The sequence below is a fragment of the Haliotis rubra genome, unplaced genomic scaffold, assembly GCF_003918875.1.
Source record: "Haliotis rubra isolate DU_JTF1 unplaced genomic scaffold, ASM391887v1 Scf523, whole genome shotgun sequence".
NCBI classification, from domain to species: domain Eukaryota; kingdom Metazoa; phylum Mollusca; class Gastropoda; order Lepetellida; family Haliotidae; genus Haliotis; species Haliotis rubra.
Genome location: NW_025767217.1, coordinates 454,470 through 477,287, shown reverse-complemented (window position 1 = coordinate 477,287; position 22,818 = coordinate 454,470). Strand labels below are relative to the sequence as shown.

Here is a 22,818-nt window from a genome sequence, read left to right as displayed (position 1 = left end):
CACGTGGAACTTTATGGTTTAATGTACAGCTTAAATGGTGTAACGTGGAACTTTATGGTTTAATGTACAGTTTAAATGGTGTAACGTGGAACTTTATGGTTTAGTGTACAGCTTAAATAGTGTAACGTGGAACTTTATGGTTTAGTGTACAGCTTAAATAGTGTAACGTGGAACTTTATGGTTTAATGTAAATGGTGTAACGTGGAACTTTATGGTTTAGTGTACAGCTTAAATGGTGTAACGTGGAACTTTATGGTTTAGTGTACAGCTTAAATAGTGTAATGTGGAACTTTATGGTTTAGTGTACAGCTTAAATAGTGTAACGTGGAACTTTATGGTTTAATGTACAGCTTAAATGGTGTAACGTGGAACTTTATGGTTTAATGTACAGCTTAAATGGTGTAACGTGGAACTTTATGGTTTAGTGTACGGCTTAAATGGTGTAATGTGGAACTTTATGGTTTAATGTACAGCTTAAATGGTGTAACGTGGAACCCTGTGGGTTAATGTACAGCTTAAATAGTGTAACGTGGAACATTATGGTTTAATGTATGGCTTAAATGGTGTAACGTGGAACTTTATGGTTTAATGTATGGCTTAAATGGTGGAAAAAGTGAAACTATATTGTCTAATGTATGACTTAAATTGTGTGGGGCGGCGGGGTAGTCTAGTAGTTAAAGCATAGACTCGTCATGCCAAAGACTCTGGTTCGATTTCCCACATGGGTATAATCTGTGAAGCCCATTTCTGGTGTCACCAAATTTCGTGTCTCGAGTTGGACACATTTGTGTAGTATCCTTGGACAAGATACTTAGATCCACATTGTCTCAGTTCACCCAGCTGTAAAATAGGTACCCATAAGGATGTGCTGGCAATGCGAGTGCTAAGTTCATTGCGCCTAACAGGCGGCATGGATGTATTATCCCCAGGGAGTTGAAAGAGTATCGGAAAGTACGATAGCGTCCTATGACCAGGGATAGTAATGTACGTAGCACCATGAGCAGGCAATGTGAATGGATGTGAGCGCCATATAAGCGGACTATTATATTATTGTGCATGTTTGAACTTGTTCACTGCTGATTGCTATTTCCGGCTCAAATACACACGGTAATCTTAATCTTAATTAATTTAAAGAGCAAAAACTGTAATTAAAATTACGCAATGCTAGGATATATTTCTTTGGGTTAAATAATAGTACATGTATTCTGTATTATATTTTACTGATGACTGCATCAGAATTCGTCCCGTTATATTATTGTGCATGTTTGAACTTGATCGCCGGGAAACATGTGCACAGCTGATTGCTATTTCCGGCTCAGATACACACGGTAATCTTAATCCCTGCAAATGATACAATGCCCAGCAAAAACAACTTAGAACTTAAAAGGTAAATAATCTTGTCTGGGATGTTTAATTGCAAATTTGACGTCTCTACTGACAAAGTCGTCTTCTGTTGTTTGTTCACACGAAGTGTGATACGATGTTGTTTTCTTACCCCTGGAAAAAGTTTGACGAAAGCGTAACCCATGGATAGGACGACCCCCTTCTACAGACTGCTTATTTTGGTCCTCAAAATTCGGCTTATAGACGGTCATATACAGTACTAATTTACCAAATCAATACTGATATTTCACTGCCATAGAAATGTTCATTGTTAAGATGAACACAGTTAACACAGTTTGACAATAAAAGTGCAGAAAATTCAATTTGAAACATTTAATGGAATAGCCTTGCTCATATTTAGAATTTGATTAATTAAAAACAGGCCCACAGGTATTTACTTTATCGATACAAAAATGATATCAACACACTGACTCACACCCTCTCTGATTCCAGGAGTCTTACTTCCACTGGGCGTTTGGCGTGGAGGAACCAGATTTCTATGGGGCTGTGGAGGTGTCAACTGGAAGGACCATTCTCTTTGCTCCCCAACTCCCAGCCTCTTATGGTGTCTGGATGGGCAAGTAAGAAAATCTTTTAGCATTCTCAATTTTGTATTGTACCAGTTTTTGTCTACCATTCATGCGGTGTTTTAGAGACAGTAGCTTAACCTGTAACTTCTAGTAACTTGAACAACAATAACATGGCAAGTGTGAGATTCCAATAGCTATAACGATACTGTTAATATTAGATACAACAGTCGGTTTGATATGCAAGTCCCACTAAATCTTCAATCAAAATACGGGGCTCTAGATTTTGTTTCGAATTTGGTATTTAGTTGTAAATCATCATTGACTTTGGTTATCAGAAGCTTTCTTTGAGAAATAACCTGGGCCTAGATTTTCGAAGCTCTCTTAGTGCTAAGATAGTCGTAAGTTAATGTTACTGTATGGCACTTATGACTATCTTAACGCTAAGAGAGCTTCGAAAATCTAGGCCCTGTTGCTGAAGATGCAATCTAATATTAATGTCTGCATGCACCAAGTGCAAGAAGAAAATGAAAACATTTAGTTAAATTTACCATTCTACATTAATAATCCCTGTGTTATGTGCATTCATGACATCTGAGATCTGAAATTCTACTTATGTAGACTAGTTTATGGATCTATGTTTCAACTGATGAATCTATAGGACCAGGGTACAACCTGGTTTTGTCTGATGCACCTAGGTTATTGTGTCATCAACCCGTGAAGGTCCGGGTTAGAATGAACCTTTAGTAACCCGTGCAGGTCGTAAGAGGCGACTAACGGGATCGGGTGGTCAGGCTCGCTTGGCTTGGTTAACACATGTCATCTGTTCCCAATTACGCAGATCGATGTTCATGCCGTTGATCACAGGATTTTTTTGGTGCAGACTCGATTATTTACAGACCGCCGCCATATAGCTGGAATATTGCTGAGTGCGGCGTAAAACTAAACTCACTCACTCACTATTGTGTCATCATGCCCATGGTGCAATTTCATTATGTTCTTTATACTGACCCTTTCTCATGCAGTTATGACATGGTTTTGTTTCACTCAGAAATCTGTATGATTCATTGCTGTCTTTCTTGTCACAGATTGCTCACATGTGAAGATTTCCGTGTGCGTTACGGTGTAGATGAGGTCCATTTTGTACCAGATGTATGTCATGTTTGTATTTGCCTCATTTGTTTTTTCCACTCCTCTCTGCCATGTTTATGTGGAATCTGCTCAAGCTTTACACAGATATTTCTGGTATTTTATAAGATTTGGGAGCACCGATGGCCCATATATCTAACGTGCTGTATTTTGCAGTGCAGAGTTACTTCCCTTGGGTATGACAGAAACAAATGATTGTCTGTTTGAGCCATGTTTCCGAGGTTTGTCGACATCTTACAGTGTGAGAAATAGTTTCCAAATTTTAGCTATGCCTGAAAGCTACAAGCCCACAAAATAATTCACTAGCCAACAAATGTGAATGTAGAAACTAAGCAAAAGATTACAAAAATATATGGGTCTAAGATATTGTCGGCATCACATGGGTTTCTTCATTAAGCTGCTAATATGATGCATTTTTATCAGGCCATAATCTTGCATGATTTGAAAGTGTATTATAACTTAACAAGTCAGAGAGAGTGATATATTTACAAAATGACCCCATGAATATTCACTAGCCAGTCGGGCCAGTGGCTGTGGAAATTTACTGGCGCAACTGGATTTATACTAGCCACGGGCTAGCGGGCCAGGGGGCTATTTCGCACACTGCTTACAAATGGTGAGTTTCACCAAAGTCATAAACAGCAAAGCCTGTATCCCTTCCAGGTGTTCCCCCCCCATGTTAGGCAGATGCCATGATATATTGATAACGGGAAACTTGTACAAAAGCTTCACTAAACCCATTTGACACGCTTAAGTAAGATTTAGTAGCACAAGCAGTGATCTATCTAGACATGCTCCAGTGACCATAGACAGATGTAAGTCTGCAACCAATGCCATTGAAAATTCCCAAATGGAAATTTTTCCCAATTCACGTAATGTATTTATAACTAATGATATGTCTTGTAGAGGTGACTGAAAACAGGACCAGTAATGTCTTTGCTTTATTGAAGGCAATTTTAAATGCTGTTGTTATTTGTATTAAAAAAATGAACAATGTTTTCCCAAGTTTGCCTGCCAAGGGTGTATAGTATTGATAGCTAGATATATTAATGATAAGGACTTGTTTACAAAGCTCACCTAGGACACTTGGTATATTGCAAACATTTTCCATGTTGTTAATAAAATATTGTTCAGAGCAAAATTTAGTACTTACTTGAATCAATATGGCCCAGTGTGTTTTTGTAACGTTTATCATGATCATATCTGTATCATGTTTTCAGATTGCCAAGGTGCTGAAGGAAAAGAATCCCTCTGTAATATTAACTCTGGTAAGTGAGATGCTTCGGTGTTTAATGAAGATGAAATAGGATAAAAGTAAGCAGAAAGACCCAACTTAACAGTTTCAGCGTTATAATTCCCCACTTTTAATTGGGATCTTTCTTGATATACAAAACTGATTTTCACTGTGTGTATATTTAAAGGCACAATATTTTGGCCTTTATTTTATATAATGGGGGCATCAGAGATGCCAACCACTCCCAATTTTGTAGGAGTTTCTCCGATTTTCAAATACAAAACAGGGCTCCAGATAACCATTGGGTGTGTGGGTGTACTTACACCTCATATTGCAAGTGGAGGTGTGCTGAGAATTTTGAAGGAGTACTGACATGTTTTTGTGTGAGCGAGTTGGTGATGTGGTTTGTTGTCCCCCGCCGCAATGCGGAATGTGGGACTATGTATTCAGCGGCGTCTGTCCGTCCGTCTGTACTTACGTCCCAATTTTTTTTTAACGTGATATCTCATGAACTGTTGTACCCAATGTCTTCAAATTTGGTGACAGCCTACATTGGGGGATTACGCAAACACCAGTCGATTTGGGTGACCTTGACCTAATTTTCAAGGTCACCATGACACTGACCACTTTTCTATCTCTTGTTAACACGATATCTCATGGACTGTTGTACCCAATGTTTTTTGAGTTTGGTGACAGCCTACATTGGGGTATTACGCAGACACCAGTTTATCTTCAAGGTCACCACGACACTTTGACCGCTTTTCAAACTTATTTAATCGCGATATCTCCTGAAACATTGCACCGAATGTTTTCAAGTATGTGGACAGCCTACATTGGGTGATTATACAGACACCAGTCATTTGCAACATCTTGTATGTGACCAAAAAATTAAAAGTAGTACATATCAATATTCCCATCATTAGCGGCAGGGGATATTGCCATATCAGTGGCATACACTTGTTATTTATAATGTTAAACAACTTTTCAGCTATTAAACTTCATATATGTTAGATATACAAAGGTATTTATGTGCGTAGATGATACACTTCAAATCTTATATTATGTCGTACTTAATAGATTTTTAGGTGTACATTATGCCTGTACGCCCCTTATCTGTTGCCCAGCAAAATCCACTCTCTGATTAGTCTATAAAACACTCAGTTTGTTAGAAAATAAAAATATGTTTATAAATTTAGAATGTTTGAATGAATTTTAGTAAATAGCCATTTAAATTTGTTTCGTTTGAGGTATGTATTATCTGGTTAAGTATGCCCAGAAATTGCATATTTCCAGGCTAAATCTAGAGATTTTCATGGGGGAGGCCCCATAGCACCATTGCTCCGCCCCTCTCATGCTCACCCCCAACTTGCACCTTCAGGGCTCGGGAACTAGCAAGGCATGATTCCGCTTTCATTTGATTCAGGGTTGGCATCTCTGGGGCATATGCACTCACTTTAGCTTCCTATTGATGCAATAAAAGACTTATTATTCCTTACGACTTGCCTGAACTCGATAACTTGAACTTTGAGGCGAACAGTTTCCAAACAGATAAACCCTTGCCATGTATGGAATGTAAACGATTGCTCCGTACATCGAAAACTGTCGCACACAGTGTTGTCAGTGTTTGCCAACAAGTTGAGTTATAGGATATTTGTAAAGAGCAATCCACTCTATGGGGTTCACTTGAGATAATGTTCCGCCGGTAGAGGGCGCCAGAGTCGATTTAATGCAATGTTGCATTAATTCATTCAAACTTTTTAATTTAATATTGTAATCTAAATACATAATTATTTTTGGAATTTTTATATTGTAGCTTCCCTGAGGCCTGAGAGAAATGCCTTATGCATATTTTGAGAAATGTGGTGTGACATTGTGCCTTTAAATAGAGCGACAAACCTGATTAACCCACCAGTTGAGTGGTTCCCAGAACACAGAGTTGTGTTATAAGCTTTAGTTAAGCTTATCTCATTGTTAAAGGTATTGTACCCTCTTGTGTTGGTAGTTAAACCAATTGTGTTGTCTGTCTTTTTCTGGAGAACATGTAACGTTGTGTAATAACAGAATTCTAGCAAATTAGAGTCATGCATAATTATCCAATATCTGTGTCTCCTATTTATTCAGACAAATGCACTTGCCACCATGGCTTTTAATCCTGCTTGAATATGTTGAATGACACGATGCTTAAAATAGCTGTCCAATCAAGTGAGTGAGTTTAGTTTTACACCGCACTCAGCAATATCCCAGCTATATGGCGGCTGTCTGTAAATAATCGAGTCTGAACCAGACAATCCAGTGATCAACAGCATGAGCATCAATCTGCGCAATTGGGAACCGATGACATGTGTCAACCAAGTCAGCGAAACTGACCACCCGATCCTGTTAGTCGCCTCTTACGACAAGCATAGTCGCTTTTTATGGCAAGCACATGGGTTGCTGAAGACCTATTCTACCCCGGATCTTCACGGGTCTTGTCCAATCACAGTTTGTGTGACACATTTCTGTGCAAAGTTGGAGAGAAGAAGAAATTTATATCACGTGAGAAGTGAAACTGTCCTAGATAATTGGCCAAGTATTAAGAATTGAATATATATTGGACGGAATATTTTGATCATCAGGTAACAACATGCCAAACATGCCAAAATTGCACATTTTTCAAGTTTGTGAATGTGAAAATTATAAAATAATTATCAATGAAACTGCAATGAAAATGCAATGAAACTTCTGACACATTTCCAGTTAACATTTTTCATCCAATCAGATTTCACACTCACATTCAGTTTACAATTCAGCATTAATGATACATATCTACAAATTTCAGCACGGACTGAATACTGACAGCGGCAAATACAGTCAAGAGGCAGCATTTGACGGAATAGGAGAGTGAGTTCTTTTCTCGATATCATTCAGTTCAGTCGCAATCTGGCTGGAATTGTGTCAATGTGAATTGCTTAACTCACCCATCTCGCACTCGACCTACCCATCTCACACTCGACCTACCCACCTCACACTCGACCTACCCATCCCACACTCGACCTACCCATCTCACACTCGACCTACCCATCTCACACTCAAACCCATTTTAAGTGTACCCTGTCTTCATAATGCTGGAATATTGTGATTAGCAGTATAGACAAATTTCACTCATACATTCTGCTGCTTGCTCTTGGACTGAGGCTTAAAATAAGTGACAAAGAGGAAAATTCTTGGATATTATTAGATTTATGTGGGTCTTTCCTGGCAGATGAATTGGGATAAGATATATCTGATGTATCAATTCTGGAGTGTTATGTGTAATAGCGTAGCCCTGAACACAGTACATTATTCTTGATCAATTTGCTTCCATTTTGTTCACAGATTCAAAGTGGACAATAAGCTTCTTCATCCAGTCATCACAGAATGGTAAGAAATAACAGATTCATTGTCTTCATATCCATGTTTTTTATTCAATTCTCTATATCTACAAGTAAAGAAAGAAAGGCTTTCATATGATTATGTTTATGCCTGTGGTTAGATTCTGGGGATCCTATCCACTAAGTGGTCATAGCATCACATCATTCGTAAATCAATGATGTAGCACAGAGTTGCGATCAGTCGTATCATTACGAATGCTTTGTGGATTGGGACCCTGGCTTTGTCATAACGATGTTAAAAGATGGTACCTATTGTTACCCTGCCTGGAACTTGCCATCGAGGTGAGGTGAGGTGAGGTGAAATTGGGTTTTACATCGTGCTTGAGATTATTTCGCTCATATGACGACGTCCATGCGTGTGTATGTGTATGTGCGGCTGCTTGTACTAGCCCAGACTTAAGCTGGTTTTGTAGTGCTAGCCCACTGAGATACCATGCCGCAGTGAAGCATGAATACCCCACTCAGACACATTATGCTGACTCCGAGCCGACCACTCCTTGTTGTACCCATTAATGCCTAGCGCCAGGCAGGGACCAACAAGTACCATACTTTAACGTCTTTTGGTATGACACGGTCGGGGATCGAACCCGCGACCTTCCGCTCTCCGGGCGGACGCTCTAACCACTACACCACGGAGGTGGTCTGCCATCGAGGAGTTGTGAGGACAGGTCAACTTTGAGTCAGTTTACTGTGTCTGTAGGGGCATGTCTGTCATGTGGCAGGGTATTATCACTGTAGGCTTGCAGATTAAGAATCAGTCATGTCATAGTAGTACACGAGGCCACGCATGTGTTCATGCATGTGCGTCTCTTTAAAAGAGGCACAATCTTGAATGCGATGTTAGCCCCATTTCACATCACCTCGTAATTTGATCATGATTGGTTCTTACATCAGACAAGCCCTCAAAAATACCTGACCCATGAAGGTGCGGGTTAGAATGAGCCTGCAGTAACCCATGCTTGTCGTAAGAGGCGACTAACGGAATCAGGGGGTCAGATTCAGTGCTTGGTTGACACATGCCATCGGTTCCCAGTTGCGCAGGTCGATGCTCATGCTGTTGATCACTGGATTGTCTGGTCCAGACTCGATTATTAACAGACCGCCGCCATATAGCTGGAATATTGCTGAGTGCGGCGTAAAACTAAACTCACTCTCACTCAAAAATACCTCATGATTATATATTGTATAATACCCCAAGGCCCAACTGAAGAGATTTAGATGTGACTTGACTCATTGTGATTCATCATGCAAAATAAACTTGTTATTTCTGCTTCAGCCGAGTGTTCAAGACTGACCTTGAACTTAATGTTCTGAGATACGTGAACAGAATCAGCAGCGAGGGACACAAGGAGGTAGGCTTCATCAGTAGGGCATTAATGTGTAGCTCGATTACTCAAACAAACTTCATCCATGGTTAGATTCGTGATATATTGTCAGTGGGGTAGCTTAGTGGTTTGGGTGTTTGCTCATCACACAGAAGACCTGGGTTCAATTCCCCACAGAAGTACAATGTGTGAAGCCCATTTCTGGTGTGCCCTGCTGTGATGATGCATTAATATCGCTAAAAGTGCTGTAAAACTACACCAGAAATGGGCTTCACACATTGTACTTATGTGGGGAATTGAACCCAGGTCTTCTGTCTTCTCGACCCGTGAAGATCCGGGGTAGAATAGGTCTTCAGCAACCCATGTGCTTGCCATAAAAAGGCGACTATCTTGTCGTAAGAGGCGACTAACGGGATCGGGTGGTCAGTTTTGTTGACTTGGTTGACACATGTCATCGGTTCCCAATTGCGCAGATCGATGCTCATGCTGTTGATCACTGGATTGTCTGGTCCAGACTCGATTATTTACTGACCGCCGCCATATAGCTGGAATATTGCTGAGTGCGGCGTAAAACTAAACTCACTCACTCACTCACTTCTGTCTTCTCACTCACTCATGTTTCAGATCATGAAAGGCATGCGGCCTGGACTGTATGAATATCAGGCAGAAAGGTGAGGTCAACATCATAATGATAAAGATGATGCATTTTTAATTAGTTTGTTAACAGACTGTAAAATTTAAAAAACTCATACAAGGTCAACATTTCAAGCAATTTAATATCCTCATTTGTTATTCCCAAAGCATCCTCCTCAGCCTTCAGTTCTTTCAAGAAATCATTTAAGGTCTTATTTTTGAAAATTATTTACATTTTCTTTATTTTAAATGTTTAAATGTACTTCACACTTTTGAAGAAGATTTCTGTAATTATCAACATCAATGCCATAGAACAACCTCTCAATTATTCCCTGAAACAGTGTATGACATGATTCCAGAATTTAATTTTAAAGTGTCCGACGTAATACTCTGAGCTTTACACATACTGACCTCTGGTCAAGGGGCTTCTTAATGGAAACTGTATTTTTCTTGGGGCAATTGGGTAGCATAGTGGATAAAGTGACCCTGCAAAAACCCAGATTCAATTCCCCAGATGAGTACAATAAAATTCTACTAAGAGATGTGTAAAACCATACTCAATCTTCTTATTTCTGACTTATTTCTACAAATCTTCTTAGACATGGGCCAAAAGTCATTCATGCAATCATCATTCAAAACGTCAATCATTCACAATATTAATCCTTCAGTATATCAATCCCCTTAAATTTGCCCCTAAAGATTGATATCGCCCCCACCAGTATGTGAAAGTCTTGCTATTTTTCAGTCTGTTCCATAACTATCTTTCCTTCAACGGTGGACTGAGGAATTTGTCGTATACCTGTGTCTGCGGAAGGTTAGTTTAAAGTCTCGTAGTCAGACTGACTTACGTTTGTTTCAGTGTGTTCTGTCACTATGTTCATTTCAACGGTGGACTCAGGAATATGTCCTATACCTGTATCTGTGGAAGGTTGGTGAAGTCAACTTCTCTGTTGAAATAGTGTTGTTGAACTGTTGAAACCAAATTACTTTCAGCGTGAATTAACTGTGTACATATACTGACCAGGAATAAAAACGCAACTCAGAATTCATGAAAATTGTGCTTCTTCAGCATGAGTTTGGATTTGATACTTTCACACGATTGTTTTGATTTCTTGAATTGCGTTTCTTTTGCTGGTCAGTATATTATTGGATGCTAATCGTGTATAGGTTTAAACCATGGTACCTTGGTATGCTTTGTTTTTTTTATAGGAAACGTGATGGTAAAAGTGTGATGATTTGTTTCCATGGCAACATGATGATCCCTGTAGTGCTCTGGGTTAGAATTAATTCCCAGTAACCTATGATGTTTGTGAAAGGAACCAGGTGGTTTCATAATTGTTGTTGCATGTCATTGCATCCTTTGATGCTCATGATATCAATCACTGGATCATCAAGTCCAGACTTGATTATATACAGACTGCTTCCATGCAGCTGGAATATTGCTGGGGGTATGAAATTAATTATGATATTGATGACAATCACTGTATTGTCTGGTTGGAATTGGACTATTTGCACAAGAATATGATAAGATTGAATATCTTTGAGTGTGTTGTTACAGAAGAACCTAAAAAATAGTGACCCACATGATTGTGGGATGTTATTGATTTAAATGGAATTTTGTAGAATTTAGACTCCCAACACATCAGTTAATCATCTGTAACACAACTAGATGGCTAAGATGATTATTATTATGTTATTTCCATGGTGTTGATCACTGATTGCTATATTTTGGCAGTGGTGACAATGGATCAATTCTCCATTACGGCCATGCTGGAGCCCCCAACAGCAAGTTGATCAACAACGGTGACATGTGGTAAGTCGACAGATGTACTTGGTGACACTTATACAATACGAAGAGGTGGTGTAGTAGCCAAGTGGTTAAAGCGTTCGCCCGTCACGCCAAAGGTCGGGTTCGATTCCCCACATGTGTACATTGTGTGAAGATCATTTCTGGTGTCCCCTGCTTTGATATTACTGGAATATTGCTTAAAGCGGTGTAAAAGCCAACTCACTATACTGATGTAACTTCTGGAAGGTTCACAGTGCATTGTTTGTTAGTTGATTTTCTGTAATGGGCATCAGTTGGTCATTGTCTGTGATGGACGTTGTCAAGTTGGTCATTGTCTAGGATAAACAATATCTAGTAGATCATTGTCTAAGATGAACAATATCTAGTGGGTCATTGTTTGGGTTGAACATTGTCAAGTTGGTCATTGTTTAGATTGAACAATATCTAGTAGGTCATTGTCTGGGATGAACATTGTCAAGTTGGTCATTGTTTAGATTGAACAATATCTAGTAGGTCATTGTCTGGGATGAACATTGTCAAGATGGTCATTGTTTAGATTGAACAATATCTAGTAGATCATTGTCTAAGATGAACAATGTTTAGCACATCATTCACTTGGATGAACATTGTCTAGTTGGTCATTGTCTAAGATGAACAATATCTAGTGGGTCATTGTCTGGGATGAACATTGTCAAGTTGGTCATTGTTTAGGATGAACAATATCTAGTAGATCATTGTCTAAGATGAACAATATCTAGTTGGTCATTGTCTGGGATGAACATTGTCTAGTTGGTCATTGTTTAGGATGAACAATATCTAGTAGATCATTGTCTAAGATGAACAATATCTAGCAGGTCATTGTCTGGGATGAACATTGTCTAGTTGGTCATTGTTTAGGATGAACAATATCTAGTAGATCATTGTCTAAGATGAACAATATCTAGTTGGTCATTGTCTGGGATGAACATTGTCTAGTTGGTCATTGTTTAGGATGAACAATATCTAGTAGATCATTGTCTAAGATGAACAATATCTAGCAGGTCATTGTCTGGGATGAACATTGTCTAGTTGGTCATTGTTTAGGATGAACAATATCTAGTAGATTGTTTGGGATGAACATTGTCTAGTTGGTCATTGTTTAGGATGAACAATATCTACTAGATCATTCTCTAAGATGAACAATATCTAGTAGGTCATTGTCTGCGATGAACAATGTTTAGCACATCATTCCCTTGGATGAACATTGTCTAGTTGGTCATTGTCTAGGATGAACTATATTTAGTAGGTCATTGTCTTAGATGAACAATGTTTAGCACATCATTGCCTTGGATAAACATTGTCTAGTTGGTCATTGTCTAGGATGAACAATATCTAGTAGATCATTGTCTGAGATGAACAATGTTTAGCACATCATTCCCTTGGATGAACATTGTCTAGTTGGTCATTGTCTAGTTGGTCATTGCCTAGGATGAACTATATCTAGTAGGTCATTGTCTAAGATGAACAATGTTTAGCACATCATTGCCTTGGATGAACATTGTCTAGTTGGTCATTGTCTAAGATGAACAATATCTAGTAGATCATTGTCTAAGATGAACAATGTTCAGCACAATAGTCCCTTGGATGAACCAGGGTCTTGGATGAACCAATTGGTCTTTGTCTAGGATGAACAACTCGACATGGTCATGGATAATCATTGTCTTGGATAAAAATATTCCATGATTATCCTTGTGCAGCTGAACCTTTCTGAAGAACATGGTCTAGTCGGTTTGAAGTTTGAAGGTCCGTGTTAGAATGAGCCTTCAGTAACCCATGCTTGTCGTAAGAGGCGACTAACGGGATCGGGTGGTCAGGCTCGCTGACTTGGTTGACACGTCATCGGTTCCCAATTGCACAGATCGATGCTCATGCTGTTGATCACTGGATTGTCTGGTCCAGACTCGATAGCTAGAATATATAGGAGAGTGCATCGTAAAACTAAACTCACTTACTCACTCATAGTTTGAGATAAATATTGTATATGTATCAGGTCATTGTTTGGAATAAACATTGTCCAGCAGGCTGTTGTCCAGGATGACTCTGAAGACGTAGTTTGTGTTGTGTGTTGCAGCTTGTTCGACATGGGCGGGGAGTACTACTGCTACACATCAGACATCACCTGCTCCTTCCCAGCTAACGGCAAGTTCACCCAGAAACAGGCCGGAGTCTACAACGCCGTGTACAAGGCCAGTCGGGCAGTCATCGATGCCATCAAACCAGGTACTGATTGCCACACTCAGCAATTATAGAATGATCAGATGTAATGGCTCTTAAAAACAAAGGGTGACTTTTAGGTGGAAGTTCACATGGTTAAAGGTAGTCAAAGGTAGGCCTTAAGACATGGTGCTGTTGAATAAGTCCTCCAACTTCCAACAGGTGTGAACTACGCGGACATGCACAAGCTGGCGGAGAGGGCGATGTTGTCGGCTCTGAAGGAGTTGGGGTTGTTGCAGGGGGAGGTGGAAGACATGATGGCTGTCAGGCTTGGTGCTGTCTTCATGCCACACGGCCTCGGCCACTTCATGGGTATTGACACTCACGATGTTGGAGGATATCCTGAGGTACTGGTTAGGCCATAAATACACTTGAATCTTTATTTTGAGTTTTTTAAAATTTGTTTTATGGCTCGGCATACTCCAGTATGCAATGATGGGGAAAGACCATTTATCTACAAATGATGGTGCTTGGTCCTGTACATAGAGTTCAGGTGAGCAATCAGTTGATGTTAAGCTAATGTCGGTCACGGAGCGTCCTTGGATGGGTGACTGTGTTTGGCAGCTTGACTCCTGAGAGTTTCTGAGACTTGAGTCTTGCTCCACAACAAAGCACATGTGATGCAAGTGAGTTTGTTCAAAAGTGCCTCTGTTCACCCAGCAGAAAATGGGTACCCGGTGGGATAAGTCATGTGGCTATTAACCTTCTAGCGCTTCATAGGTAGCTTGGGTTATCCGGGATAATAATAATCAGATTGTGCGCTTTGAGCAAGATATCAAGCCCGGAAAGGAGTGATATAAATATTCTTAATTTAATTAAATTAAATTAAATGACCCATTGGTTTCAAGGTCAGTGCCCCATGCAATGTATATAAATCGAGTATCTTTTTTACCTTCTCATGTGTTGGAGCTCCACCTATGCCACAGGATAACAAAGTTATTGCTGAAACAGTAAAAATGGCTCCTTGTCTTCAGGGAACTAAGCGAATAGACGAGCCAGGACTGCGATCGCTCCGAACAGTCCGTAACCTGGAACACAGAATGGTACTGACAGTGGAACCAGGGTGCTACTTCATAGATCAGGTGAGTGTGTCACAGATTGTACCCATGTTGGGAATCAAATCCAGAACAGGTACTTTAACCACTTGGCCCACCCACCCATTGGGTGAGTTATGGATGTAGTGTGTTAGAGCTTTACATGGCCGTGCGATCTGAGTTTATCCGAGCCTTGAAACACATTCTGACACACGGTATATATACAGTCAGGCCACGTTAGCCTGGTCCCTGATAATCCGATTCCCACGCTATCCGAACAGACTCAAGATGTATCCAATCTCAGTTGTTGATTCATTAATCCGATGCTTCAGGCTCCTAATCCGAGCTAATTGTACTTGTTTTTGCTTCATTAATCCGGCTGTATCTACGGCAGCCATGTTGCCTAACAATAGCCAATCACAAACTTATTGCGTCTACTCACGTCTTGAAATGAAGTGTAGTTGATAGTAAATGGATATACATACAGTCAAACCCCGTTGTGTCAAACTCGTCGGGACCAAGGGAACAGTTTGACTTATCCGAGTGTTCGAAACATCCATCAACATAGAAATAATGATAAATATAAGGAAATCGGCGGGGACCGAGAGATGAGTTCAACACAACCGATAATTCGTCTCAACCGAGTTCGAGACACTGGGGTTCGACTGTACATTGTTTGTTTCACCAAAAGTCATAATTAGTGTAGATGGACGATCACATGTCAACAAAACTGCTTTCGCTGTGAAAATAGCAAGATTCGCGCGAAACCTCATCGGTGATAGGTCAAATTGTTCTGGGGAACCTCATCGGTGACAGGTCAAATTGTTCCGCGAAACCTCATCGGTGACAGGTCAAATTGTTCCATTCAGGCAATGCACCAAAAAGCTGTCGCATAACCTTAGTGATGCTTCTAAATATTTTACATTTACAGAGCACAATCTGCAACTAAAATGACTTAATACTACAATATATTTCTCTTTATAAAATAATAGTTTCAGATACTATATTTTTCAGAATTCATCTCATTATATTATCGGGTACATTTTAACTGACTGACTGACTGAGTTTGGTTTTACGCCGCTTTTAGCAATATTCCAGCAACATCACGGCGAGGGACACCAGAAATGGGCTTCACACATTGTTCCCATGTGGGGATTCGAACCCGGGTCTTCGGCGTGACGAGCCAACTCTTTAACCACTAGGCTACCCCACCGCCCCACATTTTAACTAAATCACCGGTATGGGAATGTGTGCCCTGCACACCTAATTGCTATTTCCGGCACTGTATACGAGACAATTACACATGGTAATCCCTACATATAAGACAATGCCTAGCAAAAACAAATTCGAACTGAATAGGTAAATAATCTGGTCTTGCGATGTTAAATTGCAAATTTGACGTCTTTACTGACAAAGTTGTCTTCTCGTTTGTTCGTCCACACGAAGTGATACTATGTAGTTTTCTTAATTGTTTCAATAAACCGAACGTTTCACTATCCGAACATGATAAACATAACATGACTGTACATGATAAATTAATTATAAAGTGGCTGACTGATGATAAATTAATTATAGTCATATGAAAAAATCAGGTGTTCTTGAGTACTTTTGAGTAATATCTTTCTAATGTTGGAGTGCTCATTCAGCCAACTTTGAGCATATAATGTTTACTTCACAGCTGCTTGATGAAGCCCTTGCCAATACCGACCAGGCCAAATTCCTGAATCGGGGACAGATTGACGATCACAGAGGTTTTGGAGGGGTAGGTCCATGTCCTTGTATTGCTGGACTGGATAAACATTACAGTATTTTTCCTTATCCTGACTCATGCTCTTTTTGCTTGTCTTCTTCTTCTTGCGAACATAGTGGAACACTTGTATCTCCCTAATTGAAGCTCCCTTCAATTTAAAATCACTAATTAGTATTCACCACGAGTTACCTCCTTTCCACAAGCGCGTGAACGAGGGCGCCACCTCTACCCATGTGCCTCACTCTCTCCTTCTTCGCCCAGTGAGCTGGACGTGAGAGCGCCTGTGTCTCCCGACACACTATATCCTTTGAAATATATTTAGTTAGTTACCTCGTATAGACATCTATAGAGGTTTAGCTAGTATCCTTCAACGATTATATATTGATATTTAGTCGTTTTTTACAGTTTATTCACGGGGACGCCGTGTTTGTTTCAGTGGATTACGTTGATGAAAATTCTGTACTATTGCAGATTACGTTTTTTATGCTGCTGCTGATCCGCCTTTAATATGATGTACGGCGCCATGTTTATTATATTCACATTGCAGTTGCGGTACTAATTTATCCAATTCTACCTTTTTATTAATATTTACTTTGCGTTTGGCACGCACAGCAGATAGGTCGCGTATGCAGACTCTAGTATGACTGATACACCGGAACCCCTCGCCAGTCTACTGCTGTTGGCCGACTCCCCTCCCGTGTGGTGTTCCGCTAGAGTGGTGGAGAGGTGTGGGACGTAGTCCGCCATCTCCAAGAAGCATCCTGCTTCCCCAGACATCCCATCGTCGCAGCAGAAGACTAGAGGGTTTTTCTACCACATCTCAACAGCCGAGACCGTTCCCATCGCAGTTTGGGCCTGTTTGATGATCAGCCGGTCATCATACCAGATGTACATCAAAGATTGACCGATGTCGGCTCAGATCAGCATGCAGCCTGATGTACCAACGCAGATACCATCATTACCAACACTCAACGCAGACGTCGCACACCCAGGGCAGCGTCGACCTCTGAGGGAAAATCAACGAAGTCTACTAGGACTTTCTCAACCGAGATTGTTCCAGCCGATGACCTGGACCTCTACGATGATCAGCTGATCATCATCCCCGACGCACGCCACAAGAAACGACTGGTGATTAGCTACAACGACATCAGCAGAGATCACCATGCAGCCTGATGCCTCTACACTGATGTCGGACGATTTTCGGTGGACCCTCCATTAACACCGCAGATAAAGCACCGACGCACTGCGTGCGCAGACCATCCCAGAAGACATGATGCGACAAATTATGAACATCATGGAGGACCACTATATCTCGCGTAGCAGGGTCCGAAAGCTGAAGGCTCCAACGTGACAGCACCCCAGAGGCACCCCCGTCAACGTAGCAGCCAGGGCCGATGTCACCTTCGCGAAGGAAGTCACGGACCACCTTGGACGAAGGACCTAGATGTACAGCGAAGGCTAAGGCCTTGTGGCGCGGAAAGGACCTAGATGTACAGCCTTCGGCGAAGGCGAAAGAACCTAGATGTACAGCCTTCGCCGAAGGACTTCGGCGAAGGCAGGATAGATCATCACCTTATGCGGTTTCATCCCTAGATGTGGACTCGGACCATCAGACATCACGGAAGCCTTGAAGGTCATATCGTCGTTCCCGGACCGGACGCAGGAAGGAAGCTTCGCAAGGCATGCAAGCGACACCTGAATCCAGATCATCATCATCTAGAAGGACATCGAGGGACTAAACAAGAGCTTCGGCTGAAACTATCAACGTTCCCCTCACAAGTCTCCGAGAAGATCAACCCATAGACAAGTTGATCATCGATATCAAGTATAAGAACTACAACGTATATTGGTTCTGTTGAATCCATGACGAGACGTATGTTCGCTGGCCTAAATAGATCTAGAACGATCAATTAGACACTTATCACCAGACTTGATCACGCACTTCTGAATATGATAAGATGATCCATGCGCGGCCCTAGCCTTAGGCAAGCGCCACGATCCCACATCCTGTTAAACACAGGGGCTGTTCACGGCAAAGCTCATATATATATTTATATATATATATATATACTAATCGGCTTTGATTTCGACACCTTCGCGATGGTCGCTAAGGCTAAGTGGCTCCAAGTCTACTTCACCCAGAAGATCTAGAAGGGATACTTGAGAACTTCAGCGAAGTCTCCGGCGTTCACCGAGGAAGTCTCCTCCAAGGTTTCCATATACTAGCCACTGGTCATATATAGCTACTGTCAGTCCGTTCAAGACGTCGCATAAGTTGATTATCAACTGTATGCCAGATGCCGTCTATAAGCTCTACGAAGATAATTGCTCAGGCTATTTACAACACAGAACGTCGCTGTATTATTAGTCAACGACATTTCTTAGATCTTCACAGAAATCAACTATTCCGTGATAAATTGCTAATATACAATCCCGGACGACGATACGATTATCTACATGCGTGACCATTACGCATATCTGCAGACAATTCAATATATCGAAATTGAACAGCAGCCTTGTTACAGCGAGTATAACTCTTAATCGCCAAAGTTTCTGAGAAGAAATATGTACAACAAGTTCAAGCGTTAATTCTACAATTATGGCGATACATTCATGTATACAGTCTCACAAGCTCACAACTTGCAAGTTGTTTATACCCTTATATATAAGGAAGTCGAATTATATTCAAAACTGAAATTACTTTCACGACAACCAGGAAAATAACCTACCCAGCATAAAATTACAGAAGCGAGATATTTCGCCGGAGGTTTTCGGAGCGAGCGATTACCATTAACCCTCGAAACACGTGGTCACCGGATAACTTCGAGGAAGCACGGTGAAGACCGACGCTTATGCTAATATCAGCGGCGACAAGAATTTATTCAAGGTGGGTTTTCCGCTACACGGTGGTGACATCACAGCGGGTATTATACAGAATCAAAATGCCTTGTTCTGATTGGACCGCTGAGGGACAACGACCTACACAGAGGTCGATCTCAATTCACAGTTCAAGACTTACGTACTACAAGTGACAACTATATATCAGTGAAGGAAAGCAAGCCTCATTACAGTCCAGTTAACCTGAACATTCATGATTAGACTGCCTTTCTTCAGTTAGAGACCTCCCTGTCAAGTTAAGACGAGGGATCGGCAGTCAGCGATTTTACATAAAGTTCAACGAGGACAGACACACCTGGTTGTGCACCTACATCGTCAAGGACTTCGAGCTTAATTACCTAGACGAAGATACAAGTGGATCTAAATCCACAGCGTTTGACTACAGCTGAATTTCATCGTTTAACTAACACAACTAGATGGTTAGTAAACCTACTAAACTTCTGTTTGGAGAATAAACGGAAATTTCACGCCCAACCTGGGATATGAATATAGTGCTCCAACACTCACAAGTGAGGTTTATGAACACGCCTGGATGACATACTTGGACCCCATGATACGATGATTCTATCAAGTTGGCCAGCAAGAGCACTGTAAATTTATCTCCACCAAACCAAACAGGAGGAAAAATGCAACAGATTATTTCCTCTATCATCAACTTAACGCAGAGTGAAGTCTCATGTACTATATCTCCATTTGGATCAGAACTGTCATACTCACGTGCATATATGGATGGACCTATTCCGCCCTCCATGAGCTTAATACTCATGATATTATAGCGCTAACTTCTACAATTGTTCTACACAAATGTGATTGAAATAATGGAGGGTTATTTCTGGAATCCTGATATGGTGGTTGCAAACCATTATCTGAGAGATATCACCACCGAGGATCGCCTCAGGTATACACCAATTCGATCCCATGGTCCCAGACAACAGCTGACAGTTCTCGAGAAGATAAGTCAATCTAACAGATTTTACTTATCTTATAACAATACTAAATAGCTTCATGCTATGTATAATTTACTTAAGTTCCTTTTATCATCACAGTACTATGATTATTACATCATACAATATATAAGTTAACAACTCTACAGAGTTTGTTATTATATATATTTACCTTAAGTTATTCATATCTTAAGAGTAATACTATGGTTACATGATAAATGCATTAGCTAACAAACTCTACAGAGTTTTTGGCTATTTTATACATAGCTTAAGTTAATTAACCTAACAAACTCTACGGAGTTTACTATTATATAGGTAACTTAAGCTAATTATACCCTAAGCATAGTACTATACTCATATTATTAAAATATATTGGCTAACAAACTCTAAGGAGTTTTGCTATTATATAGGTAGCTTAAGCTTATTCATATCTTAAGCTTAGTACTATGTTTATATCATATAAGTAGATTAGCTAACAAACTCTAAAGAGTTTTTTGCTATAAGTATCATCATATTTCTAAGCAATAAGGTTATATTATAACATGTATTAGCTAACAAACTCTACAGAGTTTTAGCTATTATATATGTAACTTAAGCTTATTCATATCTTAAAAGTACTATGTTTATATCATATAGGTATATTAGCTATCAAAACTCTAAAAGAGGGTTTTGCTATTATATATTTCGCTTAAGTTTCATCATATTTTAAGCTTTATGGTTACATTATAACATGTATTAGCTAACAAACTCTACGGAGTTCTTGCTATTATATATGTAGCTTAAGTTTTCCTTCATAAGCTCAATACTAGGTTTATATCATAGCTAACAAACTCTAAAGGGTTGTTTTCGCTATTATACAATTAGCTTAAGTTTCATCATATCTTAAGCAGTATGTTTACATTATAAAGTATTAGCTAACAAAACTCTCGATGGAGTTTTGTTATTATATATATATAGCTTAAGTTTCATCATAACTTAAGCTCAGTACTATGTTTTTAACATAAAAAGTATATTAGTTAATAAACTCTAAGGAGTTTATTTTGCTATATACTTTTAGCTTAAGTCTAATCTTATCTTAAGCTTAGTACTATGGTTACACTATAAACATATTAGCTAATAAACTCTACAGAGTTTTTTGGCTATATATATGTAGCTTAAGTTAATAATATCTTAAGCACAATACTATACTCATATTGTAAAATATATTAGCTAACAAACTCTACGGAGTTTTGCTATTATATATGTAGCTTAAGTTCATTATATCTTAAGCACACTACTATACTCATATTGTAAAATATATTAGCTAACAAACTCCCACGGAGTTTTGCTATTATATATGTAGCTTAAGTTAATTATATCTTAAGCACACTACTATACTCATATTGTAAAAATATATTAGCTAACAAAACCCTACAGAGTTTTGCTATATATATGTAGCTTAAGTTAATTATATCTTAAGCTCAGTACTATATAATTAATATTATAAATATATATTAGCTAACAAACTCTACAGAGTTTGGCTATTATATATGTAGCTTAAGTTAATTATAGCTTAAGCACAGTACTATACTCATATTATAAAAATATATTAGCTAACAAACTCTACAGAGTTTGGCTATTATATATGTAGCTTAAGTTAATTATAGCTTAAGCACAGTACTATACTCATATTATAAAAATATATTAGCTAACAAACTCTACAGAGTTTTTTTTGTTATTATATATGTAGCTAAAGCTTATTCATATCTTAAGCTCAGCATTATATCTATATCATATAAGTATATTAACCAACAAACTCTAAAGAGTTTGCTATTATATAATTAGCTTAAGTTTAATCATATCTTAAGCTTAGTACTATGTTATATCTTAAAGTATTTTAGCTAACAAACTCTAAGGAGTTTATACTAGCATATTAACAAGCTTAAGTCTATTAGTCTTAAGCATTGTATTAATGTTATATATACTTTATCATAATAGAAGTACATGGTAATAACCTTTTATATGGCAGCTGATAAGTTAGCAGCAGGAATTCATCAGTTCAGTGCCTTTATGAAGTTCCCATAGGGTTATTACAATCATCACAGTTCAAATCACTAATTATTAAAAACCAAAGTATTAGATATTCCCACCTCCCGCTCGTAGGATGCTACAAGCAAAGAGATGAGTCAGGATAAGGAAAAATATGTAATTTTGGAGTAAAATTGATATTTTATACTTATCCTGACTCATGAGGTCAGCCCTCCCATCCTCCTCCCCAAATAACACTTTGGATTTCCTGTAAATTCAAATGTTGGGCTCAGTATATGAGGAGAGAGTGAGGCACATGGGTAGAGGTGGCGCCCTCGTTCCCGCGCTTGTGGAAAGGAGGTAACTCGTGGTGAATACTAATTAGTGATTTTAAATTGAAGGGAGCTTCAATTAGGGAGATACAAGTGTTCCACTATGTTCGCAAGAAGAAGAAGACAAGCAAAAAGAGCATGAGTCAGGAT

At 39.5% G+C, this 22,818-nt stretch overlaps 1 protein-coding gene across 2 annotated transcripts in view; it reads left to right on the top strand.

Moving 5' to 3' along the window:
* LOC124252774 (xaa-Pro dipeptidase-like) overlaps positions 1-22,818 on the top strand; it is a 29,876-nt gene that overhangs the window by 6,309 nt on the left and 749 nt on the right. Inside the window, exons 3-15 of one of the 2 annotated variants that reach the window (XM_046686430.1) lie at positions 1,837-1,964; positions 2,999-3,062; positions 4,280-4,327; positions 7,112-7,173; positions 7,648-7,692; positions 8,980-9,055; positions 9,653-9,699; positions 10,521-10,589; positions 11,397-11,474; positions 13,561-13,709; positions 13,866-14,050; positions 14,678-14,785; positions 16,416-16,499. In XM_046686430.1, coding sequence (XP_046542386.1) covers positions 1,837-1,964; positions 2,999-3,062; positions 4,280-4,327; positions 7,112-7,173; positions 7,648-7,692; positions 8,980-9,055; positions 9,653-9,699; positions 10,521-10,589; positions 11,397-11,474; positions 13,561-13,709; positions 13,866-14,050; positions 14,678-14,785; positions 16,416-16,499 — 1,143 coding nt within the window. Of the gene's footprint in view, positions 1-1,836; positions 1,965-2,998; positions 3,063-4,279; positions 4,328-7,111; positions 7,174-7,647; positions 7,693-8,979; positions 9,056-9,652; positions 9,700-10,406; positions 10,476-10,520; positions 10,590-11,396; positions 11,475-13,560; positions 13,710-13,865; positions 14,051-14,677; positions 14,786-16,415; positions 16,500-22,818 lie in introns of both variants that reach the window. The other variant, XM_046686431.1, reaches the window with a different exon arrangement.